The 17,756-nt window shown below is 37.6% G+C and overlaps 1 protein-coding gene and 1 long non-coding RNA gene across 4 annotated transcripts; both read left to right on the top strand.

The window, feature by feature from the left end:
* Positions 1-3,654: 3,654 nt before the first annotated feature.
* On the top strand, positions 3,655-7,290 carry LOC110930694. The gene is made up of 3 exons (XR_002588050.2): positions 3,655-3,830; positions 4,214-4,342; positions 7,233-7,290. It is a non-coding gene; the product is annotated as an uncharacterized LOC110930694 (long non-coding RNA).
* Positions 7,291-9,123: 1,833 nt separating this feature from the next.
* LOC110930693 (small G protein signaling modulator 1) lies at positions 9,124-16,551 on the top strand. Of its 3 annotated transcripts, none has more exons than XM_022174044.2 (12): positions 9,124-9,284; positions 9,659-9,828; positions 10,584-10,682; positions 10,888-10,991; positions 11,074-11,753; positions 12,685-12,807; positions 13,433-13,521; positions 13,604-13,804; positions 13,896-14,297; positions 14,399-14,482; positions 15,592-15,802; positions 16,352-16,551. In XM_022174044.2, the coding sequence occupies exons 2-11, from the start codon at positions 9,703-9,705 to the stop codon at positions 15,613-15,615; spliced, it is 1,932 nt and encodes a 643-aa protein (XP_022029736.1). In that variant the 5' UTR covers positions 9,124-9,284; positions 9,659-9,702; the 3' UTR covers positions 15,616-15,802; positions 16,352-16,551. The 3 variants fall into 3 exon arrangements, with proteins under 3 accessions (XP_022029736.1, XP_022029735.1, XP_022029737.1); XM_022174043.2 differs by having other exon boundaries at positions 9,659-9,837; XM_022174045.2 differs by lacking the exons at positions 15,592-15,802; positions 16,352-16,551 and having other exon boundaries at positions 9,128-9,284; positions 9,659-9,837; positions 14,399-14,488.
* The last annotated feature ends 1,205 nt before the right edge of the window (positions 16,552-17,756 follow it).

The raw sequence follows: 17,756 nt of genomic DNA, 5'->3' as shown, positions 1-17,756 counted from the left end.
GCGTTTATTGTTACGCTTGGACCCTTGGTGGGAGGTGCGGCTTGGGGCTGTGCCTTTGACACATGCGGTTCGAGAGACCGCTGCGTCTGGGCGTATGTCTTGACCGCGGCCATGACATCTTCCCATTTTTTAGGCAAGCCCTCCTTGCCAGAGATGGTCATGACCATCTGCCTGTCCCTAACGGCCTTGATGAAATGGTTCCGTGCCATTTGGTCTTGCACGTCACCTATCTCTAGGCACTCTTTATTGTACCGGACGACGAATGCTTCTAGAGATTCGTCGTCCCTTCGCCAGATATTCATGACGTCCAATGAGTCACGTACGTGACGTCGTTGCTGGCTGAAATGAGCGAGGAACTTTACATGCAAGTCCTCGAATGAGGCCAGTGATCCCACTGGCAAAGAATCGAACCATGCCCTGGCCAGGCCCGTGAGGGTCTAGGGGAAAAAATTGCACCAGGTGGGTTCGTCCCACAGGCCGTTGCACCCTGCGCCCATGAAAACGTTCATGTGGTCGTCCGGGTCGGACGAACCGTTGTATTTCCCGACGTTGAATGGGAATTTTGTTGTGGTAACATGGGCGTGGGCAATTCGCGGGGCGAATCTGGAATTTTCGGCCGCAGCTTTCGGCCTGTATGGCTGGTTCTCAGGGAGTTTTGAGGCCCTGAGGTATGTGTTGCGGGGATGAGTGGGAGGGACATAGTTGCGTCCTCCCGGTCTGCTGCTGGTGTCATGCGAATCCCCGATATATGTATGGTCGTCCGGGTCGGTACGACCATACCCTTCGGTATACGGTTGCGGGCCCAACCGGCTCTGAATTCCAGAGCCATGTCGAGATGCGGACCGTCGCCTGTCCTCAACGTAAGGACCTAGGCGGGTATGCACTGGTCCCCTGGTGGGGGAATCGTCCTCGTTTATTGTGCGGACCTCACAGTAAGATGATCCGCGGTCTTCATGTCTGCTTCTCGAAGCTGGACGTGAATGTACCCTGCCTTCGTATTGTAGAATACGGTTGGCAGGGGTGTGCGGTGCTGGGGTAGGCCCAGCTTGTATTTGCGCTTCCGCACAAGCGCGGTTGTATGTTGCAGTCAGGAGGGCTGCCTGCTGGTCATACCAGGTATGAAGGTCCGTGCCTGGTGGGATCACAGATGCGTACTGTGATAAGTCATGTCCGAACGTAAGGGATGGGCCCCTTTGCGTCGACGTGCCGATGTGTCCGGGTTGCGAGGTTGAGGGATTGACCCCTACCGGACCTAGGTTTGTGGGATTTTGGTTATCCTCAGTGTTGTTTTGGTGATCAGTTATGATCTTGTGAGAGGGAAAAGGATGGTTTAAAAAGTGCTAAGAGTAGCGGTGGGCGCCAATGATGAAACAATGGTTAGCCGGGCAGGGTTAACTCACTGATCTCGTCAAGAAGGGTTAATCCCTTCCTCTCGAGGATCGCTGGCTGGATCACCGGTGGGTTGATCTCCTGCACAAGGAAACAAACCGTGACTCGTAACAAGGAGGATGGGGTGGGGGGTGCTCCTTGTTACCACTCTCCGGCGTGAGAATCAGTAATCTGTTTGGGAAGCAAAGTATGATAGTAGTAGTAGTGAGAGAGTTGTACAGAGATACCTCAAACCTGGTTTGGGGTTGGTATTTATAGCCGAGGAGTGAAGGAGGAGGATGATGGACAGACTGACGACGTGCTGCACCTTTGCAGGTGTGTCAGGCTTGTCGGGTGTGGAGGTTACGCCACGTCAGTCTGTTACTTACGTAGCCCTGACAGATGACTGTCATCGGTGCTACTTGCACTGTGGTGTCAGTCCCACTTGTTGGGCGTATAGGATGCGGTGCGAGCCGCATCGCTGCCTGCGGTAACATCTGATGTTACCGCGTCCCTTGCTTGTGATCAAGAAATACGCGAGACGCGGTGCCAGCTGCATCGTCGCCTGTGGTGACTGTCGCAGCTTCCTTGTATTGATAGAAGTGTTCACTAGACGCGGTGCCAGGCCGCGTCGCTGTGAATACTTCCGTTTTCATACACCAGATGTGATGCTTTGCCGCATCACCCTACCGTTCTCATATTCCAGGTAAGTCCTCCTCCATCACTGGACATATTGGATTCAACCACTGTGTCGATGCGTTCCCGCACGGACATAAGTAGGTTATTAGCTAGTGGAGGTTTTGATAAGGGTAATGGTCACTCGCGGTCGATGCTGACGCGGGATCTGGGACCATACCCCTTCAGTGTCTAAAGTGAAAAGCCGTATGAGCCGGCCCTGTGGGCAATAATGAATGATGTAGGATTATTGATTTAATCATAACATGAGTAAACAATGTCATTCAAAAAATAAAATTATTTTTGTGTTCAAATAACTTTATAAGTGTATACCACTATATTTGGTCGTATACTAATAAATTGCAGGCCCTGTATGCCTGTGTAATGTATTGGAGGTTCGTTTAGAATATCCCTACATTAATTATATTGTATTATTTATTTTGATCTAATTATAGTCACGTTAATAATCACAACCATAAGGTAAAACAAAATCACCAAAGTGGTAATTGTTTTCTTTTCTCTGTTAGAGAGAGAGAGAGAGAGAGAGTCATATAAGTAAAGAAACAAGCATATACACAAATTTACGATAATGCATCATCTTCCTACAAAGCCCAAACATATCATGTATTTAGTTGATACCTTTTTAATATTTTATGCTTATCTTTGTTTACATGGTTTATTTAATATGTTTTGGTTTTACATAGTTATTCAAAATTTTCATAACTAACTAGTATTTAGGATCCGCACTTTGCAGCTTGATCGTTAAATCAAACAAAAAGTAGACATAAAAACGTGGAATCACGCACGCACGTTACGGCATGTTAACTCATAAAAATACCTAAGTTGACACTGCAACGGCCCATATAAGGTGTTACTTACAACCATTGCCCTTTTATGTGATTCGTATAAAAGCTCATATACATAGAGTCCGTTCTTTATACGATCCTTAAAACAAATGATTTGACAAACATGATACATTTAGTAAAAGTAGAACTACCTGTTTAACACAACTTTTTTCTAATTTAGGTACATAAAATCAACCACTCTATCTGAATTCACATTCACATTCACATATATAAATATTGGAAAATCATGTGATACACATCATTATAGAGTTAAATGCCATTTTAGTCTTTGTGGTTTGTGTCATTTTGTCAGTTTAGTCCAAAGGTTTGAAACGTTGTCATTTTAGTCCAAATAGTTTCAAGCGTTGCCATTTTAGTCCACTGTGTTAACTCCGTCCATTTTTTATGTTAGCTAGAGGGGTAATTCGATCATTTTATATGGTCGAATTGCCCTTCGAGTTAACAAAATTACATATAAATGACCGAAATGCCCTTCTAGTTAATAAATAAAGGGACGGAGTTAACCCAACGGACTAAAATGACAACGTTTAAAACTATTTGGACTAAAATGACAACGTTTCAAACCTTTGAACTAAACTGACAAAATAATCCAAATCACACGAAGTAAAATGAGATTTAACTCCGTCATTATATCCTAATCTATACTTACCATTGAAATTGAAATGATGGAATAAACCGTTACGATATTTATCATACAACCATGGTATTTCTTTTCTATACAATAATAATAACAATATTATAAGATAAAAAAACTAACTAACGTGAAAAAAGGGGAAAACAAAATCCAGGCGAAAACGAAAGAAACGGTCTTTGTTGAGTTGATGGAGACGCAACTGCTACACCCATCTTCTCTCATCTCTAACCTACACGATCTTCAACTTTCATCCGCCATTACAGTCACCTCACTTCTCTTCTCTTCAGGTACCACATCATTCTTCTCAATTTCATCTCATCCGATCACGTCTTCGATCATCGTTCAACATTTCACTCGTTCGTCAATTACTTCGTTCGTTTGTTTCATTGGAATATTAGGGTTTTTGTTCTAATTAGTCGTTCAATTAACTCGATCTTGTTTGTTTTTGTCGCCTATTGTTTGTTTTATGTTAGTGAGGGAGTGTGATTTTGAGTTTTATCAGTTTAGGGTTTTATAATTTGGAACTAGGTTTTAATAATATTAATAATAATAATAATTAATAATAATACCAATAATAATAGAATTGTTATTGTTGTTATATTATTATGAAGTAATTAATGCTATCGTTTTGTTTTGTTTATCTGCTTGTTAATTATATGTTGATTGCCAGATGATGAAGGTGGAGTGGAATTGATTAATATTTAAGAGTTTTTGATGATGTCGTTTGATGGAGATCATAAGCAATCTATTACCTCTAATTTCTCCCCCAATCGATATTCACGTCAATTGCAGTTGCGAGGTCTAAACATTTTACTTGTTTTGGTCATTATGTCTTTACATATGTGTTTGTTCATTTGGGTTAAATACACATATAATATATGAAAAAAATATTGAATGCCATACTTTTTGGGACCCTAGGCCTTTGCCTAGAATGCTAAGCCTATCGAGCTGACCATGATGTAAGACTAGCTCATTTGGTAAAGGTATATGCTTTTTAGAAAGAGGTTTCAGGTTCGAACCTAGGCAATCATGGTCGTTTCAACGTTTTTGGAGGCCCTAAACGAAATACAAAGTGGGGGCCATTTAAATCATAATATGTATCATTTCACAAAAAACGACCCCTCGTTCGTAACAATATAGTGATAACTTAGATACACTTGCAAACACGCTGGGAATTGGGAATGATAATGGCAGCTATAGTTGAGAGATTTTAAGCTGAATAACCAATTGTCAAATGATGCAGTTATGCATATTAGACTATTAGCTAGAGTTTTTAATTCAGAAGTGATCCTTTTAAATTGGACCCTTTTTCCTAATAGAAAACTAGTTGTGTTTTGCAAATAATTTATTAATTTGGTCCTTAACACACATACTATATATAATAATTTAATAAAAATTTGCGGATCTTGATTTCTGGTGGCTATAGCCCTGTGTCTAAAGTGAAAAGCCCTGTGTCTAAAGTGAAAAGCCCTATGAGCCGACCCTATGGGCAACAATGAACAATGTAGGATTATTGGTTTAATCATAACATGAGTCAAAGTTGTCATTCAAAAAATAAAATTAGTATTTAGCTCATAGCTTTTAATATCTTATGCTTATCTTTGTTTACATGATTTTTTTTATATGTTTTGGTTTTACATCGATCTTCAAAATTTTTATAAGTAATTAGTATTTAGGACTCGCACTTTGCAGCATGATCGTTAAATCAAACAAGAAGTAGACATAAAAACATGGAATCACGCACGCACGTTACGACATGTTAACTCACAATGTGACAACTCGTAACTACAGGTTAATGCCTTAACTTAACACAATTAAGTTGGTCACACAATCTTTAGCATTTCATGGAACTATGTACTACTTTATGCATTAATTGACTTACATGAGAACTTTGTGCCTTGATTGTAAATTATATTGTGATGTGTGTGTTTTATGTAAAAGATGATACTTAGGGGTGAGTAGAGTAGTTAGTGAAATCTTAGTAACTCTTAACCCTAACCTCTCTCACAAATCATCTCACAAATCATCACACGTACTTTCAATATTCATCTACAATCCTCTCCTACAATCATCTTCTTCATCATTCTTGGTGGCACAAGCTCTCAATCATCACTTTTGATCCCTCTCTTCATCTAGAATCAATCTAAGGTAAATGTTTAATGATTATTTGTTGTTAATCCTTGATTATTTGATTCGTGCAAAACCCTAGTTCTCCAAACAATGGTTCTGTGTTTATTGATCATTCTGATTGTTTGCACAATGGTTTATGAGTATTTGCGTAACCTTTTGCCTGTCACTATGATGTTTGATATGCTAGAATGGTTAGATTGTCTGTTTGATTACAGCACTGGCAATGTCTGGGATTAGGGTTCTTGATCGTAAAACGTAACCGTTCCATTGAATTTGAATATTCGCATGATTGATTGTTGGTCCGAATTATATATATAAGTGAAACATGGTACGAATATTATAAGGACTCCTTGAGTCCGAGTTTTATGAAATGCACAAGGTCCGACTTTTTGATGCATGAATGGTCCGACTTTTGGATTGAACACATGGTCCGACTTTTGTGATGTAATGTATGGCCGACTTTTAAGTATTGATTAAATGGTCCGAATTTCTGTAAAGCATATATAGTCCGAGTTTTTATAAAGAGTGTTTGGTCTGAGTTTTGATTTAATGATATATATAGTCCGAACTTATTACATGGTCCGAATTTATTGAATGGTCCGAACTTGCTGGATGATATATAAGGAGTGTTTGGGTCCGAGTTTTATAAGCATGAATGGTCCGAACTTTGTTTGGTTGCCTAGTCTGAGTTTTTATTAATACTTGTATGATCCGAGTTTTGTAAACAAAACACATGGTCTGAGTTTTCAAACATTAAAGGGGTCCGAGATTGTTGTTTGGTTCATAAGTGTTACTGTATGCCACTTTATGCCACTGCATGTTACTGTATGTTACCTATGTTACTGTATGAATGTGCAATCTATGTCATGTCCATCTGTAAACAATTATCACACGGAACACAGTTGTTTGGACACCAAGGAATTGTAAACCTTATTTGAACGTAAACACTTACATTAAGTTTATATGCAATGTACCTTAGGTCGTGTGTAACGGACCTAACCATTAATTAACATTAGAAGCAATAACAAACTGAGCAAACCAAGGTGAGTTCACACTCTAACCAAGGCATGGGATTCCCGGGGTTGGGAATGGGATTGAAAGAATGGGATTTGTACTTACACTGTTACTAGACTATCTACCATCGTCCTCGGATGCGAAGGATACATACGTAAAACCTACATATACTTGTACTCATCACTGTCCTCAGGTTGCGAAGGACACTTACGTAAAACCTACGTAAACTTATACTCACTACTGCCTCGGGTTGTGACAGGCACTTACGTAAAACCTACGTAAACCCCCGCGTACCACTGTCCTCGGGTTGAGAAGGGCACTTACGTAAAACCTACGTAAACCTTGTACGTACTACTTTCTCGGGTTAAGAAGAACACTTATGGTTACCTCTAGTCTAGTACATGCACACATGGGAAGCCCCCACTATACGAACATACAATTGACTTAGTTACTAACGCATGGAGGTGCAACGGACTTACTATTACGAACTTATTTACTGTGAACTCGCTCAACTAGTTGTTGACTCTCTGTTACATGCCTTGCAGGTCGTTAGGAATACATGGAGCTTGCACTGGGAGGCACGGTCGTTGTGGACAAGGATCATGAATGCTTTGATTAAACATTATGACATTATATTCATACTTATGTTGGGTTATTTTTATGCTTCCGCTAAACATTGATATTGCACTTATGTTTTAAACACCTTTCATATTGGTTTGGTTGAAATACATTTACTTTTACTTATTACTTACTTGTTCAATATGATTGGTGGCTTGATCCTGACCAGTCACGCTCTCAAGCGGTGATACTCCGCGGGTGGATTTTGGGGGTGTGATAAAGAATACCTAAGTTGACACTGCAACGACCCATATAAGGTGTTACATACAACCATTTCCCTTTTATGCGATTCGTATAAAAGCTCATATACATAAAGTCCGTTCTTTATACGATCCATAGAACAACTAATTTGACAAACATGATACATTTAGTAAAAGTAGAACTACCTGTTTAACACAACCTTTTTCAATAGCGTGTTTTTGACATTTTCTATTTAGATACATAAAATCAACCACTCTATCAGAATTCACATCACATTCACATATATAAATAGAGTTTTTTTTCCCCAAACTAGTGTAGATACAAAAAGTATTTACCTATTTGGGTACTTTGAAAAATATTTACCTATTTGGGTACTTTGAAAAATATTTACCTATTTGGGTACTTTTATATATCCTTTTAACTTTTTTACCTAATTTACACATTTCTTTTTATTTTTCTACCCAAAGTTAAATTAGATTACTCACATAATTAGAATCAACAAAAATATGAGTAATTATTTTTTGTAAAAAAAATAAAAAAATTTGAAAAAATTCTACAAAAAATTATGCGAAAAATCCATAAAAAAATATTAAAAAATCTACAATAATTCTGCAAAGTTAAAAAAAATCTGCAAACAATTTTTATAAAAAAACCCATAACAATAATTCTGCAAAGTAAAAAAAATCTGCAAAAAATATTATAAAAATACATTATATGTTTTTTTATAATATTTTTTGCAGATTTTTTTAACTTTGCAGACTTATTGTATAATTTTTTAATATATTTCTGCAGATTTTTTGTGGATTTTTCGCAGATTTTTTTTAGAATTTTTGCAGAATTTTTTTGAATATTTGCAGAATATTTTATTTTTTTTTACAAAAAATAATTACTCATATTTTTGCCGATTCTAATTCTGTGAGTAATCTAATTTTACTTTGGGTAGAAAAATAAAAAGAAATGTATAAATTAGGTAAAAAATTAAAGAGATATAGAAAAGTACCCAAATACGTAAATATTTTTCAAAGTACCCAAATAAGTAAATACTTTTTGTATCTACACTAGTTTGGGAAAAAACTCTATATAAATATTGGAAAATCATGTGATACACATCATTATAGAGTTAAATGCCATTTTAGTCTTTGTGGTTTGGGTCATTTTATCAATTTAGTACAAAGGTTTGAAACGTTGCCATTTTAGTCCAGTTAGTTTCAAGCGTTGCCATTTTAGTCCACTGTGTTAACTCCGTCCATTTTTTATGTTAGCTAGAAGGGTAATTCAATCATTTTATATGATCGAATTGCCCTTCTAGTTAACAAAATTGCATATAAAATGACTGAAATGCCCTTCTAGTTAACAAAATAAAGGGATGAAGTTAACCTAATGGACTAAAATGACAACTTTTAAAACTATTTGAAACTAAAATGACAACGTTTCAAATCTCTAAACTAAACTAGCAAAATAATCAAATCACAAGGACTAAAATGACATTTAACTCGGTCATTATATCCTAATCTATACCTTACCATTGGAATGATAAGGAATAAACCGTTACATATTTATCATACCACCCATGGTATTTCTTTATAATAATAACAATATTATAAGATTAAAAAAAAAAACTAACGTGAAAAAGGGGAAAACAAAATCCAGGCGAAAACGAAAGAAACGGTCTTTGTTGAGTTGATGGAGACGCAACTGCTACACCCATCTTCTCTCATCTCCAATCTACACGATCTTCAACTTTCATCCGCCATTACAATCACCTCACTGATCTTCAGGTACCACATCATTCTTCTCAATTTCATCTCATCCGATCATCGTCCAACATTCCACTCGTTCGTCAATTACTTCGTCCATTTGTTTGTTTCACTGGTATATTAGGGTTTTTGTTCTAATTAGTCGTTCAATTGAGTCGATCTTGTTTGTTTTTGTCGCCTATTGTTTGTTTTATGTTAGTGAGGGAGTGTGATTTTGAGTTTTATCACTTTAGGGTTTTATAATTTGGAACTAGGTTTTAATAATATTATTAATTATTAATAATAATTAATAACAATAATAGAATTGTTATTGTTGTTGTATTATTATGAATTAATTAATTAATGCTATTGTTTTGTTTTGTTTATCTGCTTGTTAATTATATGTTGATTGCTAGATGATGAAGGTGGAGTGGAATTGATTAATATTTAAGAGTTTTTGATGATGTCGTTTGACGGAGATCATAAGCAATGGACGTGTGGGAAGAGTGGGACGGTCAATTTGCAGCGAGTCGGTTCTATGGTTCGGGATATTGGGGAACCTTGTCTTCATCAATCGCCGATAAAGGTTGTTACTGTAAGACTCCAAACATGATCCTCCCTTTTAATTGCCTGTACGGTTTTAATGCATTTAAACGTGGAACGAGAGGATACAGAGTTTTGCTACAAAAAGATCAGTTTCCGTTTTTTTTTGTTTAACATGTGGATTTTGTTTGTCGAATTCTTTAAACTCTACTGCTTGTCATGGAGCAGGGCCGGGTCCATAGGCTTGGTAACCTAGGCACGGACCTAGGCCACCAAAAAATTAGGGCCTTCGAATTTTTAGAAAGTTTTTATATATAGTTATATGTATTAGGCCCGGATAAATACATTTATTTCAAAACTAAACATGTTTTTCATTGAAGGAGTCCAAAATAAATATTGTTTGGCAAAAAAAGACCAAGTTGCAAAGCCCATTTCGCCTTGATTTCCAGCTATTACAACACAACCACCATCGACCTAATCATCATTAGTTAGCGGCCTAAATCCCCAAAATACAGCCGCAATCATCGTTCCCATTTCCCATAGCAACCTGCTTTCAATTTCTAGGCTATCGGCTATCACTAGCCGAAAAAAGTAAGGGTAATCACCCATGGCATCGGGATTGGAGGAGAGTTTGTCGGCGAAATTAGGGCCCCCACTTTATAGTTCGCTTAGGGTCTCCAAAAACGTAGGAACGGCCCTGGTCATGGAGTACTTTAGTGGTTGCAGTTATATTGTGATTCATGACCCGGCTTATGAGATTGTGTTCTGTCTTTTTTAATAAATTTGTGAACTGTGCAGATAAACAAAAAGCTTAAACCGGAGAAGTGGCAAACAACATTTGATAGTGATGGAAAGGTTTTCGGTTTTCAGAAAGCACTGAAATTGATTATGTTAGGGGTAACGTTTTATCCATTTTATCTTTTTCGTTTTCTTTTTCTTTTTCTTTTTTTCTGCATCCTGTTCACATTCAGGTGTATGTCATTGAAAAAGGGCATCTATCTTTTTATTATTCTTGTTGATTTCTTTTGCAACATGTTTGTGAAGCAAAAACCAATTCTTTTTACACGTATGTCGTAACGTTTTCTTTTTATTTGTTTGGCAGGGGGTAGATCCGTCTATAAGACCTGAAGTTTGGGAGTTTCTTTTAGGCTGTTATGCTTTAAGCAGTACTGCAGATTACCGGAGAAAATTAAGGACTGCAAGGAGGTATTTTACTGTTTTGATTGTAAGATTTTATAAACAAATTATGTTTGATATAATAACTGTCAGATGAAAATTACACATGCAGGGAACGGTACAGAGACCTTGTTAAGCAGTGCCAGTCAATGCATTCGAGCATAGGTACCGGTTCGTTAGCCTACGTTGTGGGGAACAAAGTCATGGATATGAGAACAACAGCTAAAGAGGATGAAAAACGGAAAAAATCGGAAGTAAAACCTGGACGAGATTCTAGTGTTGTTTCCGACAGATTAGAAACTATCTCCAATTGTTCTGATTGTGCGTCATACGATGATTCATATAGTCCATACAACGGCAATTGCACAAAATCAAGAAGTGAAGGGGATGCATCGGAGTACAGAAGTTCAAGTTATTATGATTTTCCTCCTTTACCTGTTACAAATTTGTTTGATAATAACGGTATAAACGATGAGAATGAAAGTAAATCAAACGATGAAAGGCATTCCACACGGCGTAAGCTGAGATTTGAAGATGATCGTGTGTATGATTTTCAGATTAATAACAATGTAGATCTAGTAATGGATGTTTCTACATGTAATGACGACTCGAGAAGCGAAGTACCTAGATCTAGTAATATGGAATATGAAATAGAAAACATTGAAATACAGAAGAAAGATGCAACGGAAATTTTGTCTGGAAGTCCGGTCCGCGTGACGACGACCCATGGAAGAACTCGAAGTCAAGGTCAAGACAGAGTATCGGAGTGGCTTTGGACACTTCACCAGATAGGTAGGGTTTACTGTATCACCAATATTGAGGAAAATTTGAAGTTTATCACTTGCCTTGAGTTTGTTATGTTTCTCTCAAAGGTGGCAAAATACTCGGGTTGGGCAGGTTGGGTAATTGGCCAAAATAGGTGGTTCTTTGGTACAGGTCGAAACAAGTTGGCCCGGGTGGGGTTCAAAACACTTATGTTACAATTTTTTAGTGTTCTGCAAGTAGTTAGTATGCCAATAGTCGGATATCATTATAAAAGTTTTGCTATTATATAGAGTAAAATGCCATTTTCGTCCATGAGGTTTGGCCAGTTTTGCGATTTTCGTCCAAAGGTTTTTTTCCGCATCTGGATCCAAAAGGTTTGAAATCTTGCCATTTTCAGCCGGCTCGTTAACTCCATCCATTTTTTCCGTTAAGTCGGGTATTTCCGTCTTTTTACCTACTTTGTTTTGTTTTGAATAAAATTACATTATGCTAAATGTTTGTACATAAAGTGAAAAAGACTGAATTGTGCTTTAAGTTAATAACAAAGACGAAAATACCCTTGACTTAACAGAGAAAACTGGATGGGGTTAACGAGCTGGATGAAAATGGCAAGATTTCAAACCCTTTGGATCCAGATGCGAAAAAACAAACCTTTGGATGAAAGGCGCAAAATTGGCCAAACCTCATGGACGAAAATAGCATTTTACTCTATTATTTTTATCAATGATTATATAATTAATATAATAAATGTTTATAAAGTTTTTGTGTTAATAATACGCCTTGGGCTACTTTGATAGTGAGTAGTTTGATCTTTCCCTTTTATGTTATTCTTTTATGACCTGTTTGACCCTATTAGGATAAAATAGACCCCGAATTAACTCATTTATAAGTAAACTGATTTAAATTGCGACCTCTAGTTTCTAAAATCTAAAAGGTGGTTATTGTTTCTATTTTTCAGTTGTTGATGTTGTTAGAACCGACAGTCATCTGGAATTCTATGAGAATACACAAAATTTAGCCCGTATGTCAGATATTCTTGCTGTTTATGCCTGGGTTGATCCTGCAACCGGATATTGTCAAGGTTATAGTTTTGAAATTTTTATCTCTTTTTTTATTGGCAAATTGGAAATAAATAATCCCACATTTTTCAATTTGACCGATAATAATCCCAAGTCAGTTATTAGCCAATAATAATCCGAACTCGTCAACTTTTTTTGTAAAATAGTCTGCCGTTAAAAAAGGTTAACGGAGTTAAGTTTTTTTCCAAATTACAAACCGATGTTTTAGGGCTTTTGATCAGAACGAGGATACGAGTCGATTGATGTAAAACCTACCTCAAAATACCGCCCCCAACCCATGAAAACGGTGCTTCAATTCGAGTTTTTAAACTTTAATTAACAAAAATCAAAGCCATTTCGAGCACAATTTCAAGGTAAGTTTTACATCAATCGACTCGTATTCTCGTTCTGATCAAAAGCCCTAAAACATCGGTTTGTAATTCGGAAACAAACTTAACTCCGTTAACCTTTTTAACGGCAGACTATTTTACAATAAAAACGGACGAGTTCGGATTATTATCAGCTAATAACTGACTTGGGATTATTATCGGCTAAAGCTAAAAAGGTGGGATTATTTATTTCCAATTTGCCTTTTTTTTAATTTTTTCTTTTTGCTAAATTATGAAGTTAATACAACTCTGATTGCAGGTATGAGTGATTTGTTATCTCCTTTTATCGTACTCTTCGAGGATAATGCTGACGCTTTTTGGTGCTTTGAGATGTTTTTAAGAAGAATGGTATTCCCGAACTTAACTTTATTTATTTATCGTCATTATATTGTGTGTATACCATGTTCACTAATAGTTTTATATTATCAAGCGTGAAAATTTTCAAATGGAAGGAACAACGGGCGTGATGAAGCAATTAGAAGCACTTTGGCATATATTAGAACACGTAGACCGAGAAATGTTCACTCACTTATCACAAATAGGTGCCGAAAGTCTTCATTTCGCCTTCCGTATGCTTCTAGTACTTTTCCGACGCGAGTTATCTTTCAGTGAGGCACTATGCATGTGGGAGGTATGTAATATGTATTCTTCTTGGTCGAAATTACTAAACCGAAGATATTCAAGCTTGCATATAACTAACTTGCCCTCTTTGTTGTCAGCAGATGATGTGGGCTGCTGATTTCGATGAATCGTTAGCGTTAAATCTGGAGAATAGTTGTCCGGAACTTCTGGTCCTACAGATCCCGAGCGAATCAACTAAAGTCACAGGAAAGGAGGTTATTGAGAATGAAAACGGTAGTTCAAACGGTGGGTCAGAAGTGAAAAATGGAAATTTAGAACACTCGAGTTCTGAAACTAATGGGATAAAACCGACACCGAGTCATCCTTTTTGTGGCCTGACAAAAAGTTTGTGGTCGAAAAGTGACCATTTTCAGATTTGCACTATTATCTCGTCAACAAGAAACGGTGATGATGAATTGCCGATCTTTTGTGTAGCAGCAATTCTTATTTTGAACCGCCATAAAATCATGAGAGATACCCGTTCAATTGATGATTTGATAAAGGCAAGTCGATTAACTTTACTTCTTATCTACAAAGTTTTTTCTTTTTGTTTCTGATAAAAGGTCAATTATACTTGTTTAATTTTGGTTAATTTATGATGCAGATATTCAATGATAATTTGTTGAAGATTAGGGTTAAGAGATGCATACGTACAGCCATTAAACTCCGGAAGAAATACTTTTACAAGGTTTAGGCGTATTACAACTTTCATCTTTTTATTTACCATTTTATGCTTATTTTCTTTCTGGTTCATTTTGCAGTATAATAATCTTAGATTTGGCATACTAGACTCATAAGTAGGGGTGCAAACGAGCCGAGCAGAGCTCGAACAGACTCGAGCTTGGTTCGTTGGTAGTTTCTCAAGCTCGAGCTCGGCACGGGCTCGGCTCGTTTATTATCTTTGTTTTGTTGGAACGGCGACTTACTTTTTGTGTTTGGCCACCGCACTCCCCAATTTGGAGAGCCCTGTTGCCCCACTCCGGCCAGACGATGTTGTCTTAACCAGGTCCACGCTGGCTTTAGAGTTTGGCTTGGGCGTTCCCCCGGGAAACCATACCGCTGACTGTCTTTTGACAGTCGTTGTGCCACCACAAGAGCAGAACTTTGTGGCGTAACACACGGTGGGACGAAAACCCTGGTGGGCTCGGGATTTGAAGTGACAACCTTGCACAAGGCCTAGCTCAAATCCACCAAAAGTGACACAAGTGGGGATCGAACTTGAGTCTCCACTGGAGAATCCAAGCCTCCTACAACTGGGCCACAAGTGGGGATTGGCTCATTTATTATCTATTAATTAATATATTAATTATTAAATAAAAATAATATAAATAATAGACTCCTTTAGGCTCGCATGCTCGATAAGTGAAGCTCAGGCTCGTTTACGAAACAAGCTTATTTTTAGGTTCGAGCTTGGCTCGTGAACAAGTTTAAATAACCCCGGCTCGTTTACTAGACAACTTTAAGTAAGGGGTAAATGTTATTAAATATTAATAAAAACTAATATTACACTAAGGCTCGATGAGCTTCATATACCAAGCTCGAGCTCTGTAAATAAATGAGCTTTATTTTAGGTTCAAGCTCGGCTCGCTCGATAAGGCTCGGCTCGTATCGAGCTTTTTCTCGAGCCGATCTCGAGCAGGCTCGTTTGCACCCCTACTCGTAAGATTATTTTTTTTTTGTTTAAAAGCCTTGATTTGTTTATTTTTTTTGGTGGATGTGAAGCATCACAATCTCTGATTTAGAAGCACACATGCTCCTTTTAATGTTACTTACTTTTTATTTAATATTTTAATTCAGCTGATCAAGAATCGTAGCCAGTAGTAGCTTAATATACTTCAAGTTTATTATCAGAACTCAATCCATGCTGAGGTGTTTCAGATACCGATCTGCCATCCATCTTTGAATTCTTTTTTGCGTTGCGTAGCTGGAGATTTTACCTTTTTTATTATTGGATGATTGCATAACAAAGTGCTTATGCCATTATTAACACTCGTCAACTTCTGTCAAGGTATTTGCTGTACTGTTCTTCATAAATTTCTGAAAATTTTGGTATTTGTTGAACATTTTACATTGTATAAAGAGTTAATTGCTCGGATGGTCCCTGTGGTTTCACGTTTTTTCACGTTTAGTCCCCACCTTTTGCAAATAGCAGTTATGCTCCCTATGGTTTGTCATTTTGTTACTCGGATAGTCCCCTGATATTTACTCAGGGGACTATCCGAGTAACAAAATGACAAACCATGGGGAGCATACCTGCTATTTCCAAACTAACTGACATCTACTCAGGGGACTATCCGAGTAACTGAATAACAAACCATAGGGAGCATACCTGCTATTTTCAAAAGGTGGGGACTAAACGTGAAAAAACGTGAAACCACAGGGACCATCCGGGCAATTAACTCTTGTATAAATAAATAGCTTGATTACAAAACGACATTGTTACAAACATAAACGTTTTCTTACTAAAAGCGATTTAAGAGGTTCTTGACGCATTTGAGTACACGTCTGTGTGACCAATTTGACCTGTTTTCGATTCTGTTTTGAATCGTTCTTTCAGGATTGTGAATTTGAGCTTGGAAGACAGAAGCTGATTATGGTTACACTTGCAGGTCTGAACACAGTTTATTTTTTTTCTGACATGTACACTGTTCAACATTTAAAAAAAAAGTTTATTCGAAATTTGAGGCAATTATAGAAGGTCTATTGCTTAGGTCACATACAACTTGTAAACTTAGAATCAAAGAACCCATTACAATATACTTTTCAACAAAGGAATACATTATTAGATTCTAATTATTTGATGAATTAGTCCAATTGTTTATTAATAATAAAAAAAAAAAAACTAATATGACCACATTCAGTCTACTTGTTGACCATATGGCAATCAAGGCGAATCTGACCCTTGGTCCTAGTCAAACCTTGAGCCCACCCATCCTACACATTGAATAGGCAAACTCAGCCTTTAAATATATAAGCCCTGAAGCATATTCAACAGTTGGATCACATTTGTCAGTTTGTCACCACAATGATGAAGCTGTTGGTCAACTTAGACCACCCGTAGTGGGGCGTGATTTTTAAAAATTTTTCAAAAAAAAACGCCTTATAACGCCCCGGCCGCCATTACACAGGGCGTTACCGGGCGTTATTTTTCAAAAAAAATGAATGTGGCGTGATTATTAAAACGCCATTTTGCAATTGTTGGAGCTTTGACTTGGGTTGACCACCAATGAGAAATCACTTTGTTTTTTTTTTTTTTGTTTTTTTGTTTTTTTTTGTTTAAGGATTGAAAGAGGCATTATTTGGGCATTATTCCCACTACGCCAATTTTGCAATAACGCCCCATGCTGACTGGGTTGCCACGTGTCGGATAATGCCCCCATGGGGCATTATATTTCTTAACCACTACACATGGTCTTAGCAAGATGTGGCTTTTTTTGCCGACGTGACATCTGATGTGGCACTTGTTTAGTGATGTGGCGTCTAGTGTGGCTTTTTTTGATGATGTGCCATTTGATGTGGCACTTGTTTGATGACGTGGCATCTGAGTAAGCTAACAGGGTTCGGGTCCATTTAGTTTGGGAGTGGAAATAAGTTGAAAGTTGGGAGTGGTGTGTTACAAATCGAAAGTTGGGAATGCTATCAACCAATTGATGAAAGTTGGGAACGGTTAAAACTAGGGGTGAGCAAGTTTAGGTCCGGACCGAAAATAACCGAGAACCGAACCGAAAATATACCCAACCCGACCCGAATCCAAGTACCTAGGTATTTAGATCGGTTCCAATTTTTCATACAAAATAGGGTCGGGTCGGTTCTCGGTTCTTTTCATGATGAAACCCGACTTGGACCTATGGACCGGAACCGACCCTATATTTAGGGTAGTGAATCGGTTCTGTATTTTATGTTTGATCGGTTCTCGGGTCGGGTCGGGTAGGGTCGGGTTTTTCCTTTTGCTCACCCCTAGT

The sequence above is a fragment of the Helianthus annuus genome, chromosome 3, assembly GCF_002127325.2.
Source record: "Helianthus annuus cultivar XRQ/B chromosome 3, HanXRQr2.0-SUNRISE, whole genome shotgun sequence".
In the NCBI taxonomy this organism is placed as follows: domain Eukaryota; kingdom Viridiplantae; phylum Streptophyta; class Magnoliopsida; order Asterales; family Asteraceae; genus Helianthus; species Helianthus annuus.
The sequence above is the reverse complement of the archived record's forward strand: the minus strand, read 5'-3'. Positions and strand labels throughout refer to the sequence as shown.

What these genes read in the sequence shown, in the direction of transcription:
- LOC110930693 (XM_022174043.2), top strand. Translation starts at nt 9,703, where the DNA reads ATGATGTCGTTTGACGGAGATCATAAGCAATGGACGTGTGGGAAGAGT. An exon ending in AAATTAAGGACTGCAAGGAG is followed by an intron (nt 10,992 to 11,073) that starts GTATTTTACTGT and finishes TTACACATGCAG; the next exon opens with GGAACGGTACAGAGACCTTG. An exon ending in AGATGTTTTTAAGAAGAATG is followed by an intron (nt 13,522 to 13,603) that starts GTATTCCCGAAC and finishes TATATTATCAAG; the next exon opens with CGTGAAAATTTTCAAATGGA.